The 25,009-nt window shown below is 42.5% G+C and overlaps 1 protein-coding gene across 1 annotated transcript in view; it reads left to right on the forward strand.

Annotated features, from left to right (window-relative positions):
- Window positions 1-24,803, forward strand: part of LOC311232910 (GTPase IMAP family member 4-like) — a gene marked incomplete at both ends in the record, with an annotated part of 59,424 nt that extends 34,621 nt beyond the window's left edge. The window contains one exon of the mRNA XM_084319744.1: window positions 24,040-24,803. Within this exon, the coding sequence (XP_084175870.1) occupies window positions 24,040-24,803 (764 nt within the window). The remainder of the gene's footprint in view (window positions 1-24,039) is intronic.
- Window positions 24,804-25,009: the final 206 nt, after the last annotated feature.

Genomic DNA, 25,009 nt, shown 5'->3' on the forward strand with positions numbered 1-25,009 from the left:
TGTGCACAACAGCACACCAACCCAACTGACGTTACCACAACACTTGACGGTACTTCACAGCACTGTCGTAAGACCACCGTGCTGTCTTAAAGGCACAGTGTGCCTACCCAGATGCATACACAACATTGACGCGGCTTGACATACAAAGAAGTAATTATCACAATTAGCGATTTTTTTTGTCTGGTAAAAAATCTGTTTGGCTGGTAAAAAAAATCAGATACTCGCCAGTTGGCTGGTAAGCCAAAAAGTTAGTTTCCTCCCCTGTACCCGCCACTGGCCGGTGAGTCAAAAAGTTAATTTCGCTCCCTGTGTGTTTAGGACTTTTTATATTGTTACTAGCACCTAGGGCTGCATTTTAAATTTCGTTGTAACAACTGTAACAATGACAATAAAGATCTATATTCTATAACACAGAGAACAGGCTTCCAATCGCCGCTGCAGTCAAGCCAAGGCACACGAAGGGTTAAGTCACACTGTTAACCCTTCGTGTGCCTTGACGGCAGAGCGTGCAGGGGTGAGATGACAATGCAGAGGTGCAGCATAGTGGCGACTGTCAAGGCGAAAACAGTACTAAACTGTAGTTGATTAAATTACTTTCTGATGACATTAGGTTGCAATAAATACACTCTAACGAAATTCGTTCGCTCATAAAATTTGTGACATTCTAAATGTGATTTAATATTGTTTAATGACAAACCGGCCCGACTCGTGTTTTATGCAACGCGTAATAACACTGGCATTTGTCACAAGTTAAGTTGCTATAACTTATAACGTTATGATAAGTGTAAAGACATAATAATCAAAAAACAAATAAAAGGGGGACAAAAATAAATAAAAAGTGGTTCCTCCATTGTTTATTTACATTTCAATTTATTTTCTTGTTTCCTTTTCATTCTTCTATGATGTCGTCTCCTTTCTTCCTTTCAGCGACTTCGGGTCATGAATTATTTAATTGAATTATTATTATTAACATTTCGCTATTCTTGTGTGTTTCAACACCTCACTAAGTGCACGCGCACAGACCACACCCAGCTTCTCGTTTGTAGTCTTCCCACCAGCATTGGGACACAATACTGTCAGACAAATAACAAGAATTAACTCATTTACAAGTTGTATTAAGTTTAGCAAATAAGGGAACAGATAAATAACATTTCAATGCAGTAAAAAAAGCAATATTTCGATATTTCGATTTTTACATTTTCGGGTTTTTGTCCACATATAAGCCGCACCGTTATATAAGCCGCAGGGTCGAAAAATGGGGAAAAAAGCTGCGGCTTATAGTCCGAAAAGTACGGTACATTTGTTGAAACAGCTTTGTTGGCCGATGGCTCCTACTATCTTAACGTTAGCTAAAGCTAAAGGGCTACACTCTAACGGTACATAGCTTAATTAACGTGTATATAACATACCTGTGTAACGTTAAGCAGCTTGTGTTCCGCTGGGAAAGCATCACTGCATACACTTTGTTTAATCCAAACGTCCATTCAGAAACGTTGTATTATGAAATGAGACGCTGTGCTTTTTTTATCGTTTAAATTCGGAAAGTTGATGCTCACATGGCTTTTTTGTTTATCCCGTCATTCTGCGAATAATAATGGCAGGGTGATGATCAGAGCCAATCAGAGGCAGATCTGGGCTGGTCTTTGCATAATGCATGTGTTATAGCCAATCAAAGGCAGAGATTTTTTAAATTTTTTTGAACGCACATGGCCACGGGGAAAAAGACGCTAAACACACACACATATACACAGACAGACCTGCTGGGAGCACCAGTGCGACAAGGGAAAACATCCAGTCGCACTGCACTGAGTTTTGGTCGCAAAATGTGACCAAAACAGTCGCACCCTGGAGCCCTGATAATCCAGGACTTTATGTGGAGTGTATCGAGGCTTGTGTTGATGACGTTGAACCTCACGCGCCGGTCGTACCACGTGACTGATTCAGAACATTTGGCGCATGATTCGAGATAATGGGGCAACGAAACGCAATAGTCTCCTATGACCTCACATAGGGCTGGGCGATATAACGATAACGATAAATATCGCGATATATTTTAATAATCGATATCGAATATCGAAATTAAAAAAAAAATCGAAAAATCGTTTTTTTTTTTTTTTTTTTAACCTGCAACAGGGCAGTTTTAAAACCAGAGACAGTGGACAGACTTGTCTTTCTTGCCTGCAACTTAAAGTAATGGCTTTGCTTGTCCAAATGACAATACTGACCAAATTCAGATTTCTTTTTCTCTTGTCCATTTATTTTGTTTGCTTTCTAATTTAAAATACATTTTGAAACCGTCTGTACACAGTAGGCTATGTGTGCTAGCAGAACTAGACTCCAGTCACGAGTCACAGTGCACATGTGCGGTGGTTTGTCCACCAAAAAAGCGCCAAAAGATCGAAAATAAACTAGCAGAGCCAGAACTGTTCAACTCCTCTGGAGCCACAGCCAGCAGAGAAGCCGGTTTACTTTAGCTTTTAAACCAGCTGCAGCCTGAGAACTGGAGTGTGAGGGGATGTAACACTAAAGATGGCGGCAATGACAAAGAATTGCTGCAAAATAAACATACATCTGTTGTAAAAAAAAAAAAAAAATGTTTTTTTTTTAAATTTTTTTAATACGCGATATGATTTTTTTCCATATCGCCCAGCCCTAACCTCACATTGTGTCGACTTAGGCATTTATTGCGTGTTTGTTTGCCATCTGTTCCAGCTTCTTTTTTTGTGATGGAACCAGCTAGAGGAGATTTTCCCTGCATGGGAACATTTTGATCTGATTTCTCATAATAAGGTATGCACATAGTAATAACTAACTGAGCTGATCTCTCCAAGTATTCACATAGTAATAACTAACTGAGCTGATCTGTCTCCTAAGTATTCACATAGTAATAACTAACTGAGCTGATCTGTCTCCTAAGTATTCACACAGTAATAACTAACTGAGCTGATCAGTCTCTTAAGTATTCACATAGTAATAACTAACTGAGCTGATCTGTCTCCTAAGTATTCACATAGTAATATTAATAAAAGTGACAACACAGCGTATCCCTTGTTCTAATTTATGTTACTTTAAAAGGTGATGAGTCTGTTGTGTTCAAAAGAACTTGGATACGACAATAACACCTCACCGATGCTGAGGCATTATAGAGCAGTGGTTCTCAACTGATGGGTCGCGTGGCCATTTTGAGTGGGTCGCGGATGTGTGCATGGAGAAGAAATTGAGGGGGAAAGGGTTTTATTTCGCAGTCTACAGAATTTCTGATATGATATGATACATTTATTTATATTCAGGGCTCTACGCTAACCTTTTTCACTAGGGTGAGAGAAAACGGTGCTTTTTCAATGTATGTGATGTATAGATTGGGGAGAGATGACCACAGCTAAAATGGTAGATCGAAATGTGCATGGAAGCAGGAGACGGTGATAGAACGGTGGTGGAACCAGTGGTTTCACAGGCACAGGCCGCGTCAGCGAGGGTTTTGTTATGAATTCCTTAGAAGAACATCTGAGATTAGAGTGTACTGTCTCCCAGGACATGAGGGAGAGAGGTTCATCTTAATGAAACGTGAGTTTATTAGTGTTAAAGGTTATGCAGTTGTCATGACAACACGTCGCATGACAACCAGAAGGCGGGGCCGTCGTTGCGACGACGAACATCTATGAGTCGAACGGTGTTTCCGGGTGTAAGCCAGACGAGAATCTGACCAAGAGCGAGTAGGACTGAGATCACACAGAGGAGAGACTCTTCCTCCTCCACCACGGAGGGGGGGGGAAAGGGGAGAATGCCACATCATCATTACAGTAGCTTCGGCTAACGCGAGGAGGGTTAGGCTAACGAACAGGCCTGAACACTATTGGACTGAATCACAAAAGGACGATAGACGAACACACCGAAAGATCATTAGAATAGACTCTTCAAGGACGATACAATTTGATAACATCTGATAACATCTGATTATGAGGTTCTGTTTATAGCAATAAAACAACGCTTTTCCTCATAAGGTATCTCACAGTGTCGGAGTGTCGAATTCTTACGGAAGTGGAGAATTATTATGGTTTATGGATTGCACTAACGGGGGGAGATAAGGATCTTATCTACCAGTATTGGAGACGTCAGGACCATTAAAAGTACACAACGCAGAGGAATTGGATGGAGGGCCAAACAGACGAAGACGTGATACTGGCCAGTTTGATCAGAATCTTACAAGGGGCACAGGTGCTCCTAAATGAAAAAAGTTAGGAGCACACAAAGATATCTAGGAACACAGTGAAAATATTTCAAGTAAAAGAGTTTTTTAAATTTTTTTATAAATGTATATTTGTACTGTGCATGTGTGTAAATTAGCTCTTGCTACAACCCTGCATGTTTAAATTTTGTATTTTGTACTTGATGTTCATTAACATGTGCTGTCCCTAACAAATAAACTATCAAATCAAACTACTGGTACAAAAGTAACAGTCACTTAACTTTAGCTTTTGCCCCTTTTATGCATACAATGCCTATGTTTTGGCTGTGTTGCTCTTCTAGAGAAATAATCCTTTCAGGGTTGCCTATTGAAATACTGTACACCTCCAGTACAGAAACATTGTTTATGAGTTTGCGTGTGAGGTAGACCATTGATTGACAGTCGAGTCTGCCAATTACGTCACACCGCTTGCACTCCGGCCGTCCGGCGCTGCAGCTGGACCCTATTGCCCACCTCTGCTGTTCATAACGCTAGCCAAGTTAGCTGTACACACATACACAGTGGGCCAGTTACTTTGGTGTAGGGGTGTAACAATGCATCGATCCTAAGGGGAAAATTCAACTGCATCGATTTGAAAATGTTAGAATCGATTATCGCAATTTGAATGTGTACACAGTGTTATGTTGTTATCATGTCCGTTACAGTCAACACAACGGCATACGCTACGGAATTTATCCCATTTGTCCGGTAGATTGAAATCTACCGGACACTCAGACCTGCAAAAAAAAATTCTAACGGAAACCCTGGTTTGGAGCCTTGTTTTTAGGGCCTTTGAGGTGCTTTGGTACCATGAGGACGTGCAAGCATAGTCGTAGAAACCTTGAATGAGTGCTCCTGTTAGTCTTCAAGGTAGTTGATAGTTTGATAGTTGATAGTTTATCAGTGAGCTGGATACAATCCTACCTGGAGGGGAGGGAACAGATGGTGGAAGTAAACGGTACCCTATCCCCCCCCCTCACAGTGAGCTGTGGTGTTCCACAAGGAAGCATACTAGGACCGCTACTATTCCTAATTTATGCAAATGACATGTCGTCAGCTTGTGACTGCAACTTGTTCCTGTTTGCGGACGACTCAGCCCTGCTGGTCTCTGACAAGAACAAGTTACAGGTTGAAAAAGCCCTCAGCTCGGAACTAGGCAAAATCTGCATATGGCTCGCCGACAACAAACTATCATTACACATGGGCAAAACAGAGTCCATTCTCTTCGGTTCAAATAACAAACTCAGCAAGACCGACGGCTTCTCGGTTACAGTGGGTGACAATATTATCACAAGGAAAGATGAAATTACCTACCTGGGTTCCATCCTAGAGGCTAATCTTTCCTGTGACAAAATGGCATCCAATGTAATAAAAAAAGTCAACCAACGAACGCGTTTCTTGTACCGGATTTCCTCTCTGGTAAACAAGAATACCCTGAAGACTCTAGCAGGAGCACTCATTCAAGGGTACTACGACTATGCTTGCACCTCATGGTACCAAAGCACCTCAAAGGCACTAAAAAACAAATTACAAACATCTCAAAACAAGCTAGTCAGACTACTACTTGACCTGACTCCTAGAACCCACCTCACCCCTGCCCACTTTGACAACCTAGGATGGCTTAGAGTAGACGACAGAGTACAGCAACTTGCAATGGGACTGGTCTACAAGATACACTACGCGACCAAGGTACCCATGTACATGTCAAAATACTTCCCAAAGGTCAGTGAATACCACGATCACAACACCAGAGGGAGCTCCACAAATCATGTAAAACCCAGATTCGGCTCAAACAAGGGACTAAACACGTTTCGCAATTATGCCACATCAATGTGGAACGCCCTACCTAAAGCTGTAAAGGAATGTGAATCACTACCCACTTTCAAAAACACTCTCAAAAAACACCTACGTGAGACTGCAATTCGAAACTGGCCCCTACAAATGTCCTAACCTAGTTGTACAGTAAATTACCAAGAAAGGCTTTGTCAGTATTCCAATGTACAGTGTAAAATGTGTGTGTGTACCCAACCCCCCCCCCACCTCCAATGTACAGCCCTCACCCAACCCCACCCCACCCATCCAACCTCCTCCAATGTACAGTTTCTACGCCAAATGTATATACACTCCTTTTCTGGACACTTTTGTATCACAAACTGTACTGTATTTGCAAATCTGATATGTCATAAATGTATAGATGTAGCAGTACTGTCTATCTGTATGTCATGCATGTCATATATGTTATGATGAATTGAAAATGGGGGACCCTGATGTAAACAAGACGAAAGTCTTTCTCTGGTCTGCATCCCCTTAACAATTGTATGTATTGAGCTGTACTGTACCCATTCTGCAATCTGTTAATAAACTTTTCAATCAATCAATCAATTCTTATTTACCAGAGAGGAGATCCGGTACAAAAATCGTGTTCGTTGGTTGCCATTTTGTCACAGGAAAGATTTGCCAATAGCTAGTAGCAAGCTAGCTAGGATAGACAATAGCTAGTAGCAAGCTAGCTAGTAATGGCCAACAGCTATAACAATTGTATGTATTGAGCTGTACTGTACTGTACCCATTCTGCAATCTGTTAATAAACTTTTCAATCAATCAAAGCTAGTAGCAAGCTAGGTAGTAATAGCCAACAGCTAGTAGCAAGCCATACAGGAGCTAGCAAACAGGAGCTAGCAAACAGGCGGTCTCGTTAGCATTAGCCTACTTTCTCCGAGACTAAACTAATACAAAGGTGGGTTAGTGATCTTGGATCCGAACAGAATGTACACAGGATGAGTGGAATATTTTACGGAACATGTAGCAATAAGTAGATAACGTTTAAAACACGCATTACAACTTTTTTAAGCGTTTATCTGGCGGAGAGTAACGCAACGCAGCTCACCTGGCTCGTAGGAGTCCGGAAGTGCAGTAGCCGCGCGCGCGCGATTTCTTTCCGTAGCCGCATTTCTCGGAGACGCTCTCTGATTGGCCACTGACGCGTTTGCCCAATCGCGTGCCGAGCTGTGTCTTTGCCCATTTCCACGTCAAACAGCCTGCAAACTACCTGGCGTTCAATCGCCATGCTCTAAGACAAACTCTAACCTTAACCAACTTCGAAAGAGTGCCTAAGCTTAACCAGTGTAGAAACAGGCGTCGGCCAATCAGAGAGCGTCTGCCAGAAATGCGGCTACGGAAAAAAAATCACGCGCCGCGCGCAAACGCACGTAATGACTTCACGGCGAGAGTGTTCAGACCAGATATCTGCAGAGCCGCAAGTCCAACGTCTGGGCGGGGCTTCGGGACTTGTACTCGGTTTTACTGTGCGGGGCGTCGGGGCTTGTACCTAGTTTTGCACTACTGCGCATGCGGATGAGGGGGGGGGGGGGCTCTCGCTCTCTCTCTCTATCTCTCCCTACGTGTTACTAGTGCAACAGACACGTGTTAGCCGATTGATTGATTGGACATTTTATTAACAGATTGCAGAATGGGTACAATACAGTACAGCTCAATACACACAATTGTTAAGGGGATGCAGACCAAAATACTTCCCAAAGGTCAGTGAATACCACGATCACAACACCAGAGGGAGCTCCACAAATCATGTTAAACCCAGATTCGGCTCAAACAAGGGACTAAACACGTTTCGCAATTATGCCACATCAATGTGGAACGCCCTACCCAAAGCTGTAAAGGAATGTGAATCCCTACCCACATTCAAAACCGCTCTTAAAGAGCACCTACGGGAGGCTGCAATTCGAAACTGGCCACCGTAAATGCCCGAAACCCCCACCACCTCCTAATAGACAGTCTCCTCCCCACCGCATGTATATATTCCCTCCCCGCCGTATGTATATCTCTCTCCCACCCACCCCCTCCTAATGTACAGTCCCCTCCCCATCATACTCTGTCAGGATCTAGGGGTAACAGTACTGTATATTTGAATACAGTTTATGTCACAAATGTATCAGTACTAAATACCTATATGTCCCTATGCCATAAGTGTCATGTATGTTGTGTATGTCATAAATGTCTATATGAATTGAAAATGGGGGACCCTGATGGAAACAAGAAAACGTCTTTCTCAGGTCTGCATCCCCTTAACAAGTGTGTATTGAGCCGTACTGTATTGTACCCATTCTGCAATCTGTTAAATAAAGTTCTCATTCATTCATTAAAGCATCAGCTAAATGACTAAATGTATGGTATCTTTGTGGTGTAGTCGTGTATCTTGTAGACCAGGCCGATTGCAAGTTGCTGTACTCTGTCGTCTACTCTAAGCCATCCTAGATTGTCAAAATGGGCAGGGGTAGGTGTTTTTTTAGGAGTAAGGCCAAGCAGTAGCCTGACCAGTTTGTTTTGTGATGTTTGGAGCCTTGTTTTTAGGGCCTTTGAGGTGCTTTGGTACCATGAGGACGTGCAAGCATAGTCGTAGAAACCTTGAATGAGTGCTCCTGTTAGTCTTCAAGGTAGTTGATAGTTGGTAGTTTATCAGTGAGCTGGATACAATCCTACCTGGAGGGGAGGGAACAGATGGTGGAAGTAAACGGTACCCTATCCCCCCCCACAGTGAGCTGTGGTGTTCCACAAGGAAGCATACTAGGACAGCTACTATTCCTAATTTATGCAAATGACATGTCGTCAGCTTGTGACTGCAACTTGTTCCTGTTTGCGGACGACTCAGCCCTGCTGGTCTCTGACAAGAACAAGTTACAGGTTGAAAAAGCCCTCAGCTCGGAACTAGGCAAAATCGGCATATGGCTCGCCGACAACAAACTATCATTACACATGGGCAAAACAGAGTCCATTCTCTTCGGTTCAAATAACAAACTCAGCAAGACCGACGGCTTCTCGGTTACAGTGGGTGACAATATTATCACAAGGAAAGATGAAATTACCTACCTGGGTTCCATCCTAGAGGCTAATCTTTCCTGTGACAAAATGGCATCCAATGTAATAAAAAAAAGTCAACCAACGAACGCGTTTGTTGTACCGGATCTCCTCTCTGGTAAACAAGAATACCCTGAAGACTCTAGCAGGAGCACTCATTCAAGGGTACTACGACTATGCTTGCACCTCATGGTACCAAAGCACCTCAAAGGCACTAAAAAACAAATTACAAACATCTCAAAACAAGCTAGTCAGACTACTACTTGACCTGACTCCTAGAACCCACCTCACCCCTGCCCACTTTGACAACCTAGGATGGCTTAGAGTAGACGACAGAGTACAGCAACTTGCAATGGGCCTGGTCTACAAGATACACTACGCGACCAAGGTACCCATGTACATGTCAAAATACTTCCCAAAGGTCAGTGAATACCACGATCACAACACCAGAGGGAGCTCCACAAATCATGTAAAACCCAGATTCGGCTCAAACAAGGGACTAAACACGTTTCGCTATTATGCCACATCAATGTGGAACGCCCTACCTAAAGCTGTAAAGGAATGTGAATCACTACCCACTTTCAAAAACACTCAAAAAACACCTACGTGAGACTGCAATTCGAAACTGGCCCCTACAAATGTCCTAACCTAGTTGTACAGTAAATTACCAAGAAAGGCTTTGTCAGTATTCAAATGTACAGTGTAAAATGTGTGTGTGTACCCAACCCCCCCCCCCCCCCCCCACCTCCAATGTACAGCCCTCACCCAACCCCACCGCACCCATCCAACCTCCTCCAATGTACAGTTTCTACGCCAAATGTATATACACTCCTTTTCTGGACACTTTTGTATCACAAACAGTACTGTATTTGCAAATCTGATATGTCATAAATGTATAGATGTAGCAGTACTGTCTATCTGTATGTCATGTATGTCATATATGTTATGATGAATTGAAAATGGGGGACCCTGATGTAAACAAGACGAAAGTCTTTCTCTGGTCTGCATCCCCTTAACAATTGTATGTATTGAGCTGTACTGTACTGTACCCATTCTGCAATCTGTTAATAAACTTTTCAATCAATCAATCAATTCTTATTTACCAGAGAGGAGATCCGGTACAAAAATCGTGTTCGTTGGTTGCCATTTTGTCACAGGAAAGATTTGCCAATAGCTAGTAGCAAGCTAGCTAGGATAGACAATAGCTAGTAGCAAGCTAGCTAGTAATGGCCAACAGCTATAACAATTGTATGTATTGAGCTGTACTGTACCCATTCTGCAATCTGTTAATAAACTTTTCAATCAATCAAAGCTAGTAGCAAGCTAGGTAGTAATAGCCAACAGCTAGTAGCAAGCCATACAGGAGCTAGCAAACAGGAGCTAGCAAACAGGCGGTCTCGTTAGCATTAGCCTACTTTCTCCGAGACTAAACTAATACAAAGGTGGGTTAGTGATCTTGGATCCGAACAGAATGTACACAGGATGAGTGGAATATTTTACGGAACATGTAGCAACAAGTAGATAACGTTTAAAACACGCATTACAACTTTTTTAAGCGTTTATCTGGCGGAGAGTAACGCAACGCAGCTCACCTGGCTCGTAGGAGTCCGGAAGTGCAGTAGCCGCGCGCGCGCGATTTCTTTCCGTAGCCGCATTTCTCGGAGACGCTCTCTGATTGGCCACTGACGCGTTTGCCCAATTGATTGATTGATTGATTGATTGAAACGTTTATTAACAGATTGCAGAATGGGTACAGTACAGTACAGCTCAATACATACAATTGTTAAGGGGATGCAGACCAGAGAAAGACTTTCGACTTGTTTACATCAGGGTCCCCCATTTTCAATTCATCATAACATATATGACATACATGACATACAGATAGACAGTACTGCTACATCTATACATTTATGACATATCAGATTTGCAAATACAGTACTGTTTGTGATACAAAAGTGTCCAGAAAAGGAGTGTATATACATTTGGCATAGAAACTGTACATTGGAGGAGGTTGGTTGGGTGGGGTGGGGTTGGGTGGGTTGGGTGAGGGCTGTACATTGGAGGTGGGGGGGGGGGGGGGGGGGGGGGGTTGGGAAGGGGACACACACACATTTTACACTGTACATTGGAATATTGACAAAGCCTTACTTGGTCATTTACTGTACAACTAGGTTAGGACATTTGTAGGGGCCAGTTTCGAATTGCAGTCTCACGTAGGTGTTTTTTGAGAGTGTTTTTGAAGGTGGGTAGTGATTCACATTCCTTTACAGCTTTAGGCAGGGCGTTCCACATTGATGTGGCATAATTGCGAAACGTGTTTAGTCCCTTGTTTGATCCGAATCTGGGTTTTACATGATTTGTGGAGCTCCCTCTGGTGTTGTGGTCGTGGTATTCACTGACCTTTGGGAAGTATTTTGACATGTACATGGGTACCTTGGTCGCGTAGTGTATCTTGTAGACCAGGCCCATTGCAAGTTGCTGTACTCTGTCGTCTACTCTAAGCCATCCTAGGTTGTCAAAGTGGGCAGGGGTGAGGTGGGTTCTAGGAGTCAGGTCAAGTAGTAGTCTGACTAGCTTGTTTTGAGATGTTTGTAATTTGTTTTTTAGTGCCTTTGAGGTGCTTTGGTACCATGAGGTGCAAGCATAGTCGTAGTACCCTTGAATGAGTGCTCCTGCTAGAGTCTTCAGGGTATTCTTGTTTACCAGAGCGGAGATCCGGTACAAGAATCGCGTTCGTTGGTTGACTTTTTTTATTACATTGGATGCCATTTTGTCACAGGAAAGATTAGCCTCTAGGATGGAACCCAGGTAGGTAATTTCATCTTTCCTTGTGATAATATTGTCACCCACTGTAACCGAGAAGCCGTCGGTCTTGCTGAGTTTGTTATTTGAACCGAAGAGAATGGACTCTGTTTTGCCCATGTGTAATGATAGTTTGTTGTCGGCGAGCCATATGCAGATTTTGCCTAGTTCCGAGCTGAGGGCTTTTTCAACCTGTAACTTGTTCTTGTCAGAGACCAGCAGGGCTGAGTCGTCCGCAAACAGGAACAAGTTGCAGTCACAAGCTGACGACATGTCATTTGCATAAATTAGGAATAGTAGCGGTCCTAGTATGCTTCCTTGTGGAACACCACAGCTCACTGTGAGGGGGGGGGGATAGTGTACCGTTTACTTCCACCATCTGTTCCCTCCCCTCCAGGTAGGATTGTATCCAGCTCACTGATAAACTATCAAAACCAATTGCTTTTAGCTTGTCAATCAGAATGGTGTGATTGACAGTGTCGAAGGCCTTTTGTAGGTCCAGCATGACCATCGCGTGACGAGCTGTGTCTTTGCCCATTTCCACGTCAAACAGCCTGCAAACTACCTGGCGTTCTATCGCCATGCTCTAAGACAAACTCTAACCTTAACCAACTTCGAAAGAGTGCCTAAGCTTAACCAGTGTAGAAACAGGCGTCGGCCAATCAGAGAGCGTCTGCCAGAAATGCGGCTACGGAAAAAAAAATCACGCGCCGCGCGCAAACGCACGTAATGACTTCACGGCGAGAGTGTTCAGACCAGATATCTGCAGAGCCGCAAGTCCAACGTCTGGGCGGGGCTTCGGGACTTGTACTCGGTTTTACTGTGCGGGGCGTCGGGGCTTGTACCTAGTTTTGCACTACTGCGCATGCGGATGAGGGGGGGGGGGGGCTCTCGCTCTCTCTCTCTCTCTCTATCTCTCCCTACGTGTTACTAGTGCAACAGACACGTGTTAGCCGATTGATTGATTGGACATTTTATTAACAGATTGCAGAATGGGTACAATACAGTACAGCTCAATACACACAATTGTTAAGGGATGCAGACCAAAATACTTCCCAAAGGTCAGTGAATACCACGATCACAACACCAGAGGGAGCTCCACAAATCATGTTAAACCCAGATTCGGCTCAAACAAGGGACTAAACACGTTTCGCAATTATGCCACATCAATGTGGAACGCCCTACCCAAAGCTGTAAAGGAATGTGAATCACTACCCACTTTCAAAAAACACTCTAAAAAAACACCTACGGGAGACTGCAATTCGAAACTGGCCCCTGTAAATGTCCTAACACAACCACCTCCAATGTACAGTAAATTACCAAGTATGGTCTTGTCAATATCCCAATGTACAGTTTTGCTTGTACAGTTGTACAATTGTTACAGTTAATTACAGTTAATTGTACAGTTGTTATTTTTTATTTGTTATATTATTTTTATTTTTATTAAATTATAATGTCAAATATTGTAAGGAAGGGGCAGGGCTTCATAAGTTGTTTTACTTCCCCCTGTTCCTTCTCGAACACTTATTGTATGGAAATAGTCTTTGACTATTTACCCTTTGGTTTTTTTAAACTTGTTTTATGTTTCTATGTTCGAGACAAATAAAAATCAAATCAAATCAAACATACAAGATATGCAAATATGGTTAGAGTTACATAGATGGAGAGACTGTTAACTGGTTAGAGTTACATCAGAATAAGTGGTGGTCCACCCGTCACCTCTCACTTTACCATGACTGCACATAAACCTGGCACACAACATACTTGTTCACATATATCATTTTTCTTTCACTCTAAGGAAATATGTCTCACATACAGTAGACCCCCCCAGTACTTTGTGGAGACGAAGATGCGAGGCCCGTCTGTGGACCTGCTGATGAGTACCAGTCTTCTCCTGACATATAAAATCAGTTTTTCACATTAGGATCTAACATCCCAACAGGCCACCTTGTTTATGGTTTGATTCAGTTTTAGTAGAATGTGAAAGACATGAATGATGTGACATACTATAAAATCAGTTTATTTACAGTGCAATGAAATAGTTCTGGATTACTGTACAGTTCAAAGTAATGTTTACCTTCTGTTGATAAGCGATTGTTTTGATAATCAACCATGTGAGAAATGAGTTGACTGTATATCAAGTGCAATGCTGCATATTTCCATCTCTAGATTCCACATACTATAAATACTGCCAACAATGTAGAATGCATTACAGTTACCAGGAATGGAAAGATTGTCTACATAACTTCAACGACATTGATCAACCTTTGTGCCTTTACTTTAGGAATGTTACAGGTTAGAAACTGGCTGACAACTTATTAAATGTACATGGAAATTTGAGGCTCTTACACATGGCCGCCTAGTTATAGTTGAAAGTGGGGGTGCAATTTTTTTTATTTTTTTTTTTTGCAAGGGGTGGTTTGGAGGGGGTCCGGCACGACCCCCTCCACGCCAGATTTTTTTACATTTAATGAACACCTGTATGTGCAATTTCCTGCAATATAGAGCCTTCAATCTTGACCAAAATAAAGCTGCTCTTTTCACTATAAAACTCAGTTTATATTGCAGTATGATAGCTATAATAATAATAACTTCACTGCGAGGGCTCTTTTAGCTAACGCTAGCTAGGCACGTATGATAGCCAATTACTATTATAATAATAATAACTTTCCCATCCTCCCAAAGCCCCTCCAGCCCCGTTCACATCCGCAGCACCAACAACAACAACAACAACAACAACAACTAATTGACGCTATCAATAGCCCCAGTGAGCGCGGCGGCTGAATGAATGAAAACTTTATTTAACAGATTGCAGAATGGGTACAATACAGTACGGCTCAATACACACAATTGTTAAGGGGATGCAGACCAGAGAAAGACGTTGGTCTTGTTTACATCAGGGTCCCCTTTCGTGACTGTGCTGCACCGAGTGAATCCACAGTCACTTGCTCCTCAATGGGAAACCAACCTAGATTTACCATGAAGGACTGGTTCTGGCCGAACCGTTCGTTATACAAGTATCACAGAGACATTACAAAGGTGCTCACAGTTGCACGAGGGGTTCGCACAGAGATACGGGATGGTTTGAAAGCTCGGCGTTGCTAATAAATATTTTTAATATTTTTTTATAAACTGCTCAAAGCGCCATTATTTCCGCCGTTGGGTGATCACAGCGCCTGCGCACCATCCTGTATCTCTGGATTCACTCGGTGCAGCGCCGAGGCTCACCATACGAGAAATATTCAGTTTCAATCTGTTTGCGCATTTAGTATACAGTCACAGTGTTCGACTTACGTGATGATTTGCTCCATTTTGATGTAAACGCCGAAGAATAATCCTCACAATGTTATCCAATATCCAGCCTGAATTTTTCAAGGGCTTTCGAAAAAGCCGCCTCCCCCAACATGTCGTATACGTCATGCCGACGAACCGTGGCCCGTGGGCACTGGATCAAACCATTAAAGTGGGGAGTCACACAATCTTTGGAAACTTAAAAACTTGCTATTAAGTGTCATTGCGTATTATTAATTTGATTGAAATTACGTAGTTGTGGTTAGATTTATATATGGGAGGGGGGGGGTATATCATATTTTTCATATGATCAAAAAGTGGGGGAGCAAAATCAGATGTTTGCCCCCCCATGTTCAATAGTCATAGAGCAGCTGCATCGCGTGCTCTTATGCGCAGGCGTCTATGCTCTTACAGATTGAAACTTTATTAACAGATGCTGGTCTACAAGATACACTATACGCAGTGGCGGCCGGTGGGTGCTTCGCCACTAGGGGCGCTATACCAAACATTTTGCAAACATGTACAGTAGAAAAAGAAAGCAATACGCTTGGACCAGCACTCACAGATTTTGGTATATTTAATGGCAGCCTGAAACAAACATGTTTCGGAACAATTATGTTCCTTCCTCAGTGTTGATGGCTAGGTGTACAGTACCACGCAACAGACTCATGGCAAGACGTGAGCGATTCGACTCACGCTGACGGCAATGAATCGGCTCTTATGAACGAGTCGCTCAGCTGTTACTACAACAATACACAACCAGTCAAATAAAGTATAGTCTAGACTCTAATTCACAACTTGAAACACAATATATAAATAGAAAAGTTAGAAACAAAACTCGCCCGTCTCCAAACACAGGCAGATCTCTCCCTCTCTCCTTCTCTCTCTCACACACAGCGCGACGTGGAATCGATTCGTTACACAATCAGACCTATTATATACCAAGAATAACTTCAGTATGAGTACAGGGCTGTACACATATTTTGCATATTGTTAAACGAGCCATGGCTAGCTATTAAACTATCGATATGAATCGAAAATCTGGGACCCTGATGTAAACAAGACAAACGTCTTTCTCTGGTCTGCATCCCCTTAACAATTGTGTGTATTGAGCCGTATTGTATTGTACCCATTCTGCAATCTGTTAATAAAGTTCTCATTCATTCATTCATTCAAACATAGACGATATTGAACAAGCCATAATCCACGTATTTTCAATCCGAGAGAGCTGCAGTAGTTAAATCAATGAGCCATCGACACAGTCAGTGTGGTAACGTTATTATTGCATCCAAGATTGATACACGGCTGGCTAGGCAGTTGGTAGTCATAGTCTTGTGTTATAAAATAAATAAACAATCAGCAATGTCTCGCTTCATGAATGGCCAGCAGTAGCCTAACAGTACTGCTCCTAAAAAAAACTATTTACAAACGTTAACGTTAACCACAGAGAGAGAGAGAGAGAGAGAGAGAGAGAGAGAGAGAGAGCGAGAGAGAGAGAGACTCACTGTTTAGTTGACACGTCCAGGGCTTGCCTTGATAAAGTGTATAATCCACTGTTGATTCCAGACCACTGTCCACTGTGTCCAGACTGCATCCGCCATATAGCTTGTTAGCCAAGTGTTAGCTTGTTAGCAGCACCACACAACAGTCACAAGTACTTCATTCCTTTGTCCATTTCCGCTCAAACAGACTGCAAACTACCTGGCGTTCTATCGCCATGCTCTAAGACAAACTCTAACCTTAACCAACTTTGAAAGAGTGCCTAAGCTTAACAGTCTAAAGAACTTGCAGTCACGGCAAGCTCTAAGACAAACAACCTAGCTAGGACCAACCTAGGAACCAACCTAGCCGGAATAAGCTAGAATTGGAACATTAGAAATTGGATTCGGCCAATCAGAGATCGTCTCTGTGAAATTCTGCTACGGAAAAAAATACTGGCGTCGGCCAATCAGAGAGCGTCTCCGCGAAATGCGGCTACAGAAATTCTTGACGCTACTGGCTAGACCGCTTCAAATCGCGCCCGGATTCCAACATAATAGTCATATTTCAACGCACAACGCGTTATGCACTGATTGGCTGTGACGGATACAGCGATCAAACTGTGACGCGCACTCAGAGCGCTATCGCTTCTCCGGGCCGAGAAATACGAAAAAATAAAAAAAATAAAAAAAACATGATGTCACTTCCTGCTCAGGAAAACGAGTGTTTTTTTATTTGAGATAATAACGTTATATTGTGCATTGGAAATACAAACATACTTAAAATGAGTAAATATTATTCATTTTAAACATGTTTATATTATTTATAGGGCTATAAAACAAAAAACTAAAAAGTTTTATTTTCTTCTTCTGTGATTTAACAGCAGCTGGCAGCAGGTGGGTCGGCGCCCTTGCGCCCCTAGTGGCAGAGCCGCCACTGACTATACGACTAAGGTACCCATGTACATGTCAAAATACTTCCCAAAGGTCAGTGAATACCACAACCACTACACCAGAGGAAGCTCAACAAATCATGTTAAACCCAGATTCGGCTCAAACAAGGGACTAAACACGTTTCGCAATTATGCCACATCAATGTGGAACGCCCTACCCAAAGCTGTAAAGGAATGTGAATCACTACCCACACTCAAAACCGCTCTTAAAGAGCACCTACGGGAGGCTGCAATTCGAAACTGGCCACCGTAAATGCCCAAAACCCCCACCACCTCCTAATAGACAGTCTCCTCCCCACCGCATGTATATATTCCCTCCCCGCCGTATGGATATTTCTCTCCCACCCACCCACCCCCTCCTAATGTACAGTCCCTTCCCCATCATATGTATATACTCTGTCAGGATCTAGGGGTAACAGTACTATATATTTGAATACCGTTTATGTCACAAATGTATCAGTACTAAATACCTATATGTCCCTATGCCATAAATGTCATGTATGTTGTGTATGTCATAAATGTCTATATGAATTGAAAATGGGGGACCCTGAAGGAAACAAGACAAACGTCTTTTTCAGGTCTGCATCCCCTTAACAATTGTGTGTATTGAGCCGTACTGTATTGTACCCATTCTGCAATCTGTTAAATAAAGTTTTCATTCATTCATGCAGAATACAATACAGTACGACTCAAGACACAGAACATGAGTATGCAAAATAAAAAATTAACACAGATTTGAGGGCGAATAGAGTTACGAGGTTTAGACAGATGATCTGTTTAATGCTTTCTCTTTTACAAGTCGATTATTCATTTCGATATAGAATATTCGTTGACAGCCCTACAAGTACAATTAGTTATTGCACACTACATCACCCCTGAGTGGAACATGGAAAGCCAAACTTTCCCCCACTGTACCAAAAACCCGTACCGAACTTCAAATCCAAGGTACGTACCCAGGGCCGCCTGGGAGAAATGCGAGGCCCTGTGCGAGATTTAACGCGAGGCCCCCCCCCCCCCCCCCCCCCCCAAAGGTAAAAAAAAAAAGAAAAAAAAATTATATATATATATATATATATATATATATATATATATATATATATATATATATATTTTTTTTTATACAGTCAACATATTCTTAAATAATAGCGCTGCCCGAGGCGGGGCATGATACAGTCAACATATAGCAAAAGAGAGAGCGAGAGAGAGCTCCCGTTCTACAGTCAATATACAGTGTACAGAGAGAGAGAGAGAGAGAGACACATTGGAAAGAAATTGAAATGCTATTTGGCCCTAAACAGAGAGTACACAGTGGCAGAATACCTGAGCACTGTGACTGAAGATCCTTGAGCACAGCCTAGCCATCGAGAAAGGCCGCCATAGGCAGACTGTGTGTGTTAGAAAGAGAGAGAGAGAGAGAGAGAGAGAACATGTGTGTTTGTCATGTGTGTGTGTGTTAGAGAGAGACTAGAGCATGTATGACAGATTCAAAAGGACAAAGATCAACACTTAAATCCAAGAGAGAGAGAGAGAGAGAGAGAGAGAGAGAGAGAGAGACACACATTGGAAAGAAATTGAAATGCTATTTGGCCCTAAACAGAGAGTACACAGTGTCAGAATACCTGAGCACTGTGACTGAAGATCCTTGAGCACAGCCTAGCCATCGAGAAAGGCCGCCATAGGCAGACTGTGTGTGTTAGAAAGAGAGAGAGAGAGAGAGAGAGAGAGAGAGAGAGAGAGAGAGAGAGAGAGAGAGAGAGAGAGAGAGAACATGTGTGTTTGTCATGTGTGTGTGTGTTAGAGAGAGACTAGAGCATGTATGACAGATTCAAAAGGACAAAGATCAACACTTAAATCCAACAAGAAGAGGGTATACCAGAGAAACCAAAGCAGCAAGGAGCCAATGGCCGACATCAGCTAAATAGGCTAGCCAGGTACTGTGACACCAGGCCACACACAGCTTTGGCCAATGGCCCAACGCTACCCAAGCTACACAAACGACCATTCACACACAGCACATGTCGTATCTCCAAATGTTGTGAAGTAGCATATGTTTTGCCTGGAAAAAAACATCGTTATTAACAAAACATTCGGGAGGGGAAGGAAGGAAGAGTGGGGTAATGTCATGACATTTTCATTAATCCAAGTTACCTGCACGAGGAACGCAGGGCGAAAGGCCGCAAGACAGGTCTCCACGTTGACGAAAGGCCTCTCGCTGGCGGGACAAAAAGAAGCTATGGCCAGAGCCTTGTCATGGTGCAGGCCCGACTACATCTTCTGTCAAAGGGCCTGCTATTCTCAAGGCTAACTGATAGCATCAAACGAACGTTCCCAGCTGACGCTAAACAGCTAACTGGCTAACAGTTAGCTCACACAGTTAGCTACTAGTAGTATTAGCTAGTCGACCAGTTTGGCTCCAGAGAGAGAGAGAAAGAGTGATAGGGTCAGGTGACTCAGGTCCACGGCGGGTATATAATCATAGGTTGACTCACCATAACGCAGTATCAACGTGGAAGGAGACTTTCTTGGCCCCACGGTGTAATTTCTTCTTCGAGTACTTTCCGGCAGACTGGACACCTTTCGGCGTATTGCTGCCTAACAGATTTATCTGCTCACAAGTTCTCTTCTCCTTCTTTTGAAAAGACATCCACTCGCCTCGCCTCGCTCCTCTGAATAGGTTAGCTAACGCTAGTTAGCATTTAGCTAAGCTAGCTACTAGCCGACATCATGGCTATACCATGAAAGGCTCCGGCCATTTGTCCCGCTAGCGAGAGGCCTTTCGTCAACGTTCCTTGGTGACCGACCGACTGATAATGACCGACCTCTTTCTTCGTCTTGGCTGGTATAACTAAGCATAGTCAAAAGCTGCACGCGCGAAAATGTCAAACGCAGCCGACTCACGCTGCCACGCCGGCGACCGGCGTACTACACTGTCTACACATGATGTAAGTAAAACCACTCCCTTCGTTGAAACCAATGCTGCTGCAGAACCCCAGAGGCTGAGCTCCAATAGTGAGTATGTCTGCAGCTGCAGGACTGCAGACCCAGGAACAAGTCAGACACATTCTACAAACGTGTCTAATGTGAAATATATAAGCATATAAGCAAAACTAGATTTTAGGTCTGTGATGAAAAAGGGCCTCGCGGGAAGGGGGGCCTCGCAAAAAAATAAAAAATAAAATAAAAAAAAATAATAAAAAAAATTAATAATTTTTTTTTTTTTTTTTTTTTTTTTTTTGTGAGGCCCCCCTTCCCGCGAGGCCCTGTGCGACCGCACTGCTCGCACACCCCCTGAGGCGGCCCTGTACGTACCGAACCGTGGTTTTTGTGTACCGTTACACCCCTATTTCCCATTGTTTACTTTGTAAAACCACACACACATGGAGGATGATCTACAGAGTTGATTTATAAAAAAATTTAAATCCTGCTTTCGTGGAAACATGTGCTAAACCTTGTCATACCATTGCCATTGTCCTTTTCCTTCCTTTAAAGTGTCCTTTTCTTGTGTGTTTAAAGTGACCTGTGGTGCGTTTGTGTGTGTTTTTCCTCTTTTTAACTTCTCTGTACGTCAAGTAATTTCCTTTTTAGAGTTTTAATTAGTTTCCATTTTTTACCTCTGTGCCATCTGACCGCTTTATTTTATTGTTTATTCTATCCAGCAGTGCAGTGATGTTTCCTATTTATTAGAAGTGCTGTGTGTGTGCTCTATAGAGGTGCAGTGCTGATTTTGTCTGCAATATTCTTTTTAATTACTGCAGCTCACCCCATCCGTGCTTCCTGAAAAAGAGGAAAATAACACACATTAGAATATACAAGAATGGAAAACATAACAAAACAACCTAAAGCTATCACTGCTCTCTCTGTGGCCATACACACACAAAGGCAGTTTCACAAATACAAAGGCCAATAAACAAATGCAATATTGTCAAAGTCAAGGTTACAAGGAGCAATAATTTTTTTTTTTTTTTTTAATACTTTATTTCTCAGTTTACTATAGACAAGAACAGACAAACAAAAAGGAGGAGACAGAACAAAAATAAACAGACATAACAAAACGAAAAAACGAAAAAGACTGCCAGACAGGAAAATAAAATAACAGTGTGACTTAACTCAAAGCATTACAGTGTGTTGTATAGCTAGGTGTTACACGGTGCAGGTCAAACATGAGATATACACGGGTGAGTCGCTGCAGAATGCAGTTATTTGTACTTCAGATAGTCAATGAATGGGCTCCATATGTCCGAAAACATATGGCTCTTTGGATCTGTAATAGCGGATCCTCTCCATCTGTATGATTGTGATCATTTCATTTAGCCATTTCTGGAAACACAGGGCTGTAAAAAAAAAAAAAAGAAAATCACAGGAAATTCATTGTATTATTTTACAGATTAGCTTTGTTTTTCTACTTCAAGTGTAAATACCATAAAAATACAGTAAATTACCTTTTATCAAAATATTAACCATTAAATAAAGGTTGTAATCTGTAAATGTATTTGATATTACTGTCATTTGACAGTAAGTATTTGGAAACCATTGATGCCAGATATTTACCATTTTCTTGCAGCTTTTTTTCTTACGGTGTAGCTTAGAACTCAGAGGCATTGTTGGTCTACACTACAGCTAGCTTAGAACTCAAGAGAGAGGTATTGTTGGTCTACAGCTATAGGCTAGCTAGTCCATATCCTCTTCCCTTCATTTGTACTAAGCTTTCAGCCAGCTAGCTTTCTACTGAACGCACAGAGAGGAAATTGATATCAATCTTCTTCGTCTGACTCTGGAGAAGATGGTAAACACATTTCCCATAATGTTGGCATGTTCCTTTAAACCACAGAGGTACAGAGAAAGAGTTTTCAAAGTAATGACTTCCACCTGTTAGATTTCAGGGTAATTAGCCTGTCGTTGATGGTTACCAACCTCCAATCAGATTGTTTTTAGTAATACTGTGCACGAGCAGTAGTGGGCACTGCAGCTTGAATTGCCAGGTCCTAGAACCAGCGCTTTGGGGGAGATCTTTTATTTTTAGAGCATTAACTCTTTGGAATGGCCTGCCTCGGAACCTCTGCTGCATTTACAGTAGATTCACTTTGAAAAAAGAATCTTAAATTGTTTTTAAATTGTTTTTAACACTGTAAAGTAATTTTTTGTTTTTGTTTTACACTCATGTAATTTTAGCTATCTTAATTGTTACAGTAGTTTCATTATGCATTGTGTGTACTGACTTTTAATGATTTTGTTTTTGCAATAGTGATTGTTTTTGTATGTTTTTTTGTGTGTGTAGACCCCAGGAAGACTAGCTGGTTGCTATCGCACCAGCTAATGGGGATCCCTAATAAAATAAAATCAAATTCAAATCTCCTCTTCCGTGATGCATCTGCATTGTGTATTGTTTTGTCGTCCATGGCTGCAACCGTTCGGTGGAATTCTGTCCCACGCACCGACAGGCTAACAGCCTAGCATCTTGTACAGAATGAAACACATTGAAAGTATTTAAGGTTAAGAACCTAAGTACATTCTATTTCTCCTTGGTTGTGTGGCCTATCTAGCTCGCTAGCTCTCTCTCTCCTTGTGGTCTCCCCTCCACCAGCCTCCATTCAGAGGCTGGCTCTCTCTCTCTGTCTTCTCCAGAAACTCAACTGGTCTAATAAATAAGCGATCTACCACTGTCTTTCTGTCATTTGCTATCTAACCATCTCATCACCTAGGCAACGTCTCTCTCTCTCTCTCTCTCTCTCTCTCTCTCTCTCTCTCTCTCTCTCTCTCTCTCTCTCTCTCTCTCTCTCTCTCTCTCTCTCTCTCTCTCTCTCTCTCTCTCTCTCTCACTCTCTCTCTCTTTCACACCTGTGCTGAGGTACAAAAACATGGAGGCTACATACAATTGGGTCTCATTCTCCAACGGACTTACGACAAAAAGGGCTTTCTCTTAGGGCCATTTGAGACTTTTTCGGGCAAGACATGAATATAGACAATATATTCTAATATAATATTAATTATATATGTTTTATTGGGACGGTTGGTGAATCCCAAAATCGGCCCGAAAAGGTCTCAAATGGCCCTAAGAGAAAGCCCTTTTTGTCGTAAATCCTTGGAGAATGAGAATGATGAATTATTAATACATATTTTTCCTCTTCACAAACCGCTTGGCTAATCTAGACAATCTGCTGGGTTTGTAGAGAATTGATTGATTGATTGAAAACTTTATTAACAGATTGCAGAATGGGTACAATACAGTACAGCTCAATACACACTCTGAGAATGAGAAAGTTGAAACCGTATCACAAGACTGAAAACTCAAGAAATAGATTTTTGGAAGTTGAATGATAATCATGGTCTTAGTGTTACATAATATTAGAATAATGTAATCTTGATCTTGATTATATTTTCGACTCCCACCCCTAATAACAGTATTGTTTTCTTCCATTAGGACCCATTCTAAACAATGAAGAACTCTGCATTATTTTATTGGGGAAGACTGGAGCTGGGAAGAGTGCCACAGGAAACACCATCCTGGGAAGAAAAGCTTTCCTATCCAAGTTTTCAGCTACGTCTTTGACAGAAAGGTGCGGTAAGCATAGAGGAGTGGTGAATGGACAAAATGTTGCTGTTGTCGACACTCCAGGCAACTTTGACAACAGATTTGGAGAGGAGGAAAACACGAAGGAGATCAAAAAGGCCATTAGTTTAGCTTCTCCTGGTCCTCATGTGTTCCTGGTTGTGATCAAGATGGGAAGATTCACGGAAGAAGAGAAGAACGCAGTGGAGATGATTCAGAAGATGTTTGGTGATCAGGCAGCCAAGTACACCATGGTTCTCTTCACTAACCGTGACCAGCTTGATAAAGGTCAGTCAATTGAAGAGTTTGTGCGTGGCAGTCCAGATCTCCATGGATTAGTTTCCAAATGTAACAACCGGTATCACGTCTTCAACAATAAAGACGAGGAGGACCGCTCTCAGGTCACTGAGCTGCTTGAGAAGATCAAGAAGATGGTGACGGAGAATGGAGGTAGCCACTACACCAATGACATGTTCCATGAGACTGAGAGAGCCATAGAGGAGGAGAAGCAGAGGATTCTGAACGAGAGGGAGGAGCAGATACGCAGAGAGGAGGAGAGAATTAAGAGAAAGCATGTGGAAGAGCTAAGGGGTGCTCGGGAGGAGGGGAAAGAAGAGATGCAGAGGGAGAATTGAAGAAGGTGCGAGAAGATGAAGTCAGAGAAGCCAGAGAAAGAGCTGAGAGACGCAACAAGTGGATTGCGACAGGGGCTTGTGTTGGAGCACTTGTAGCAGGTCCAGTGGGTGCAGTAGTTGGAGGAGCTGTAGCTGCAGGAGTAGCTGTAGATGCAGTAGCTGCATTTTTTAGGCGCTTGGAGCTTTGAGTAATTACAAAAGGGTGC

The sequence above is a fragment of the Notolepis coatsorum genome, assembly GCF_963971535.1.
Source record: "Notolepis coatsorum genome assembly, chromosome: 8".
Classification (NCBI taxonomy): domain Eukaryota; kingdom Metazoa; phylum Chordata; class Actinopteri; order Aulopiformes; family Paralepididae; genus Notolepis; species Notolepis coatsorum.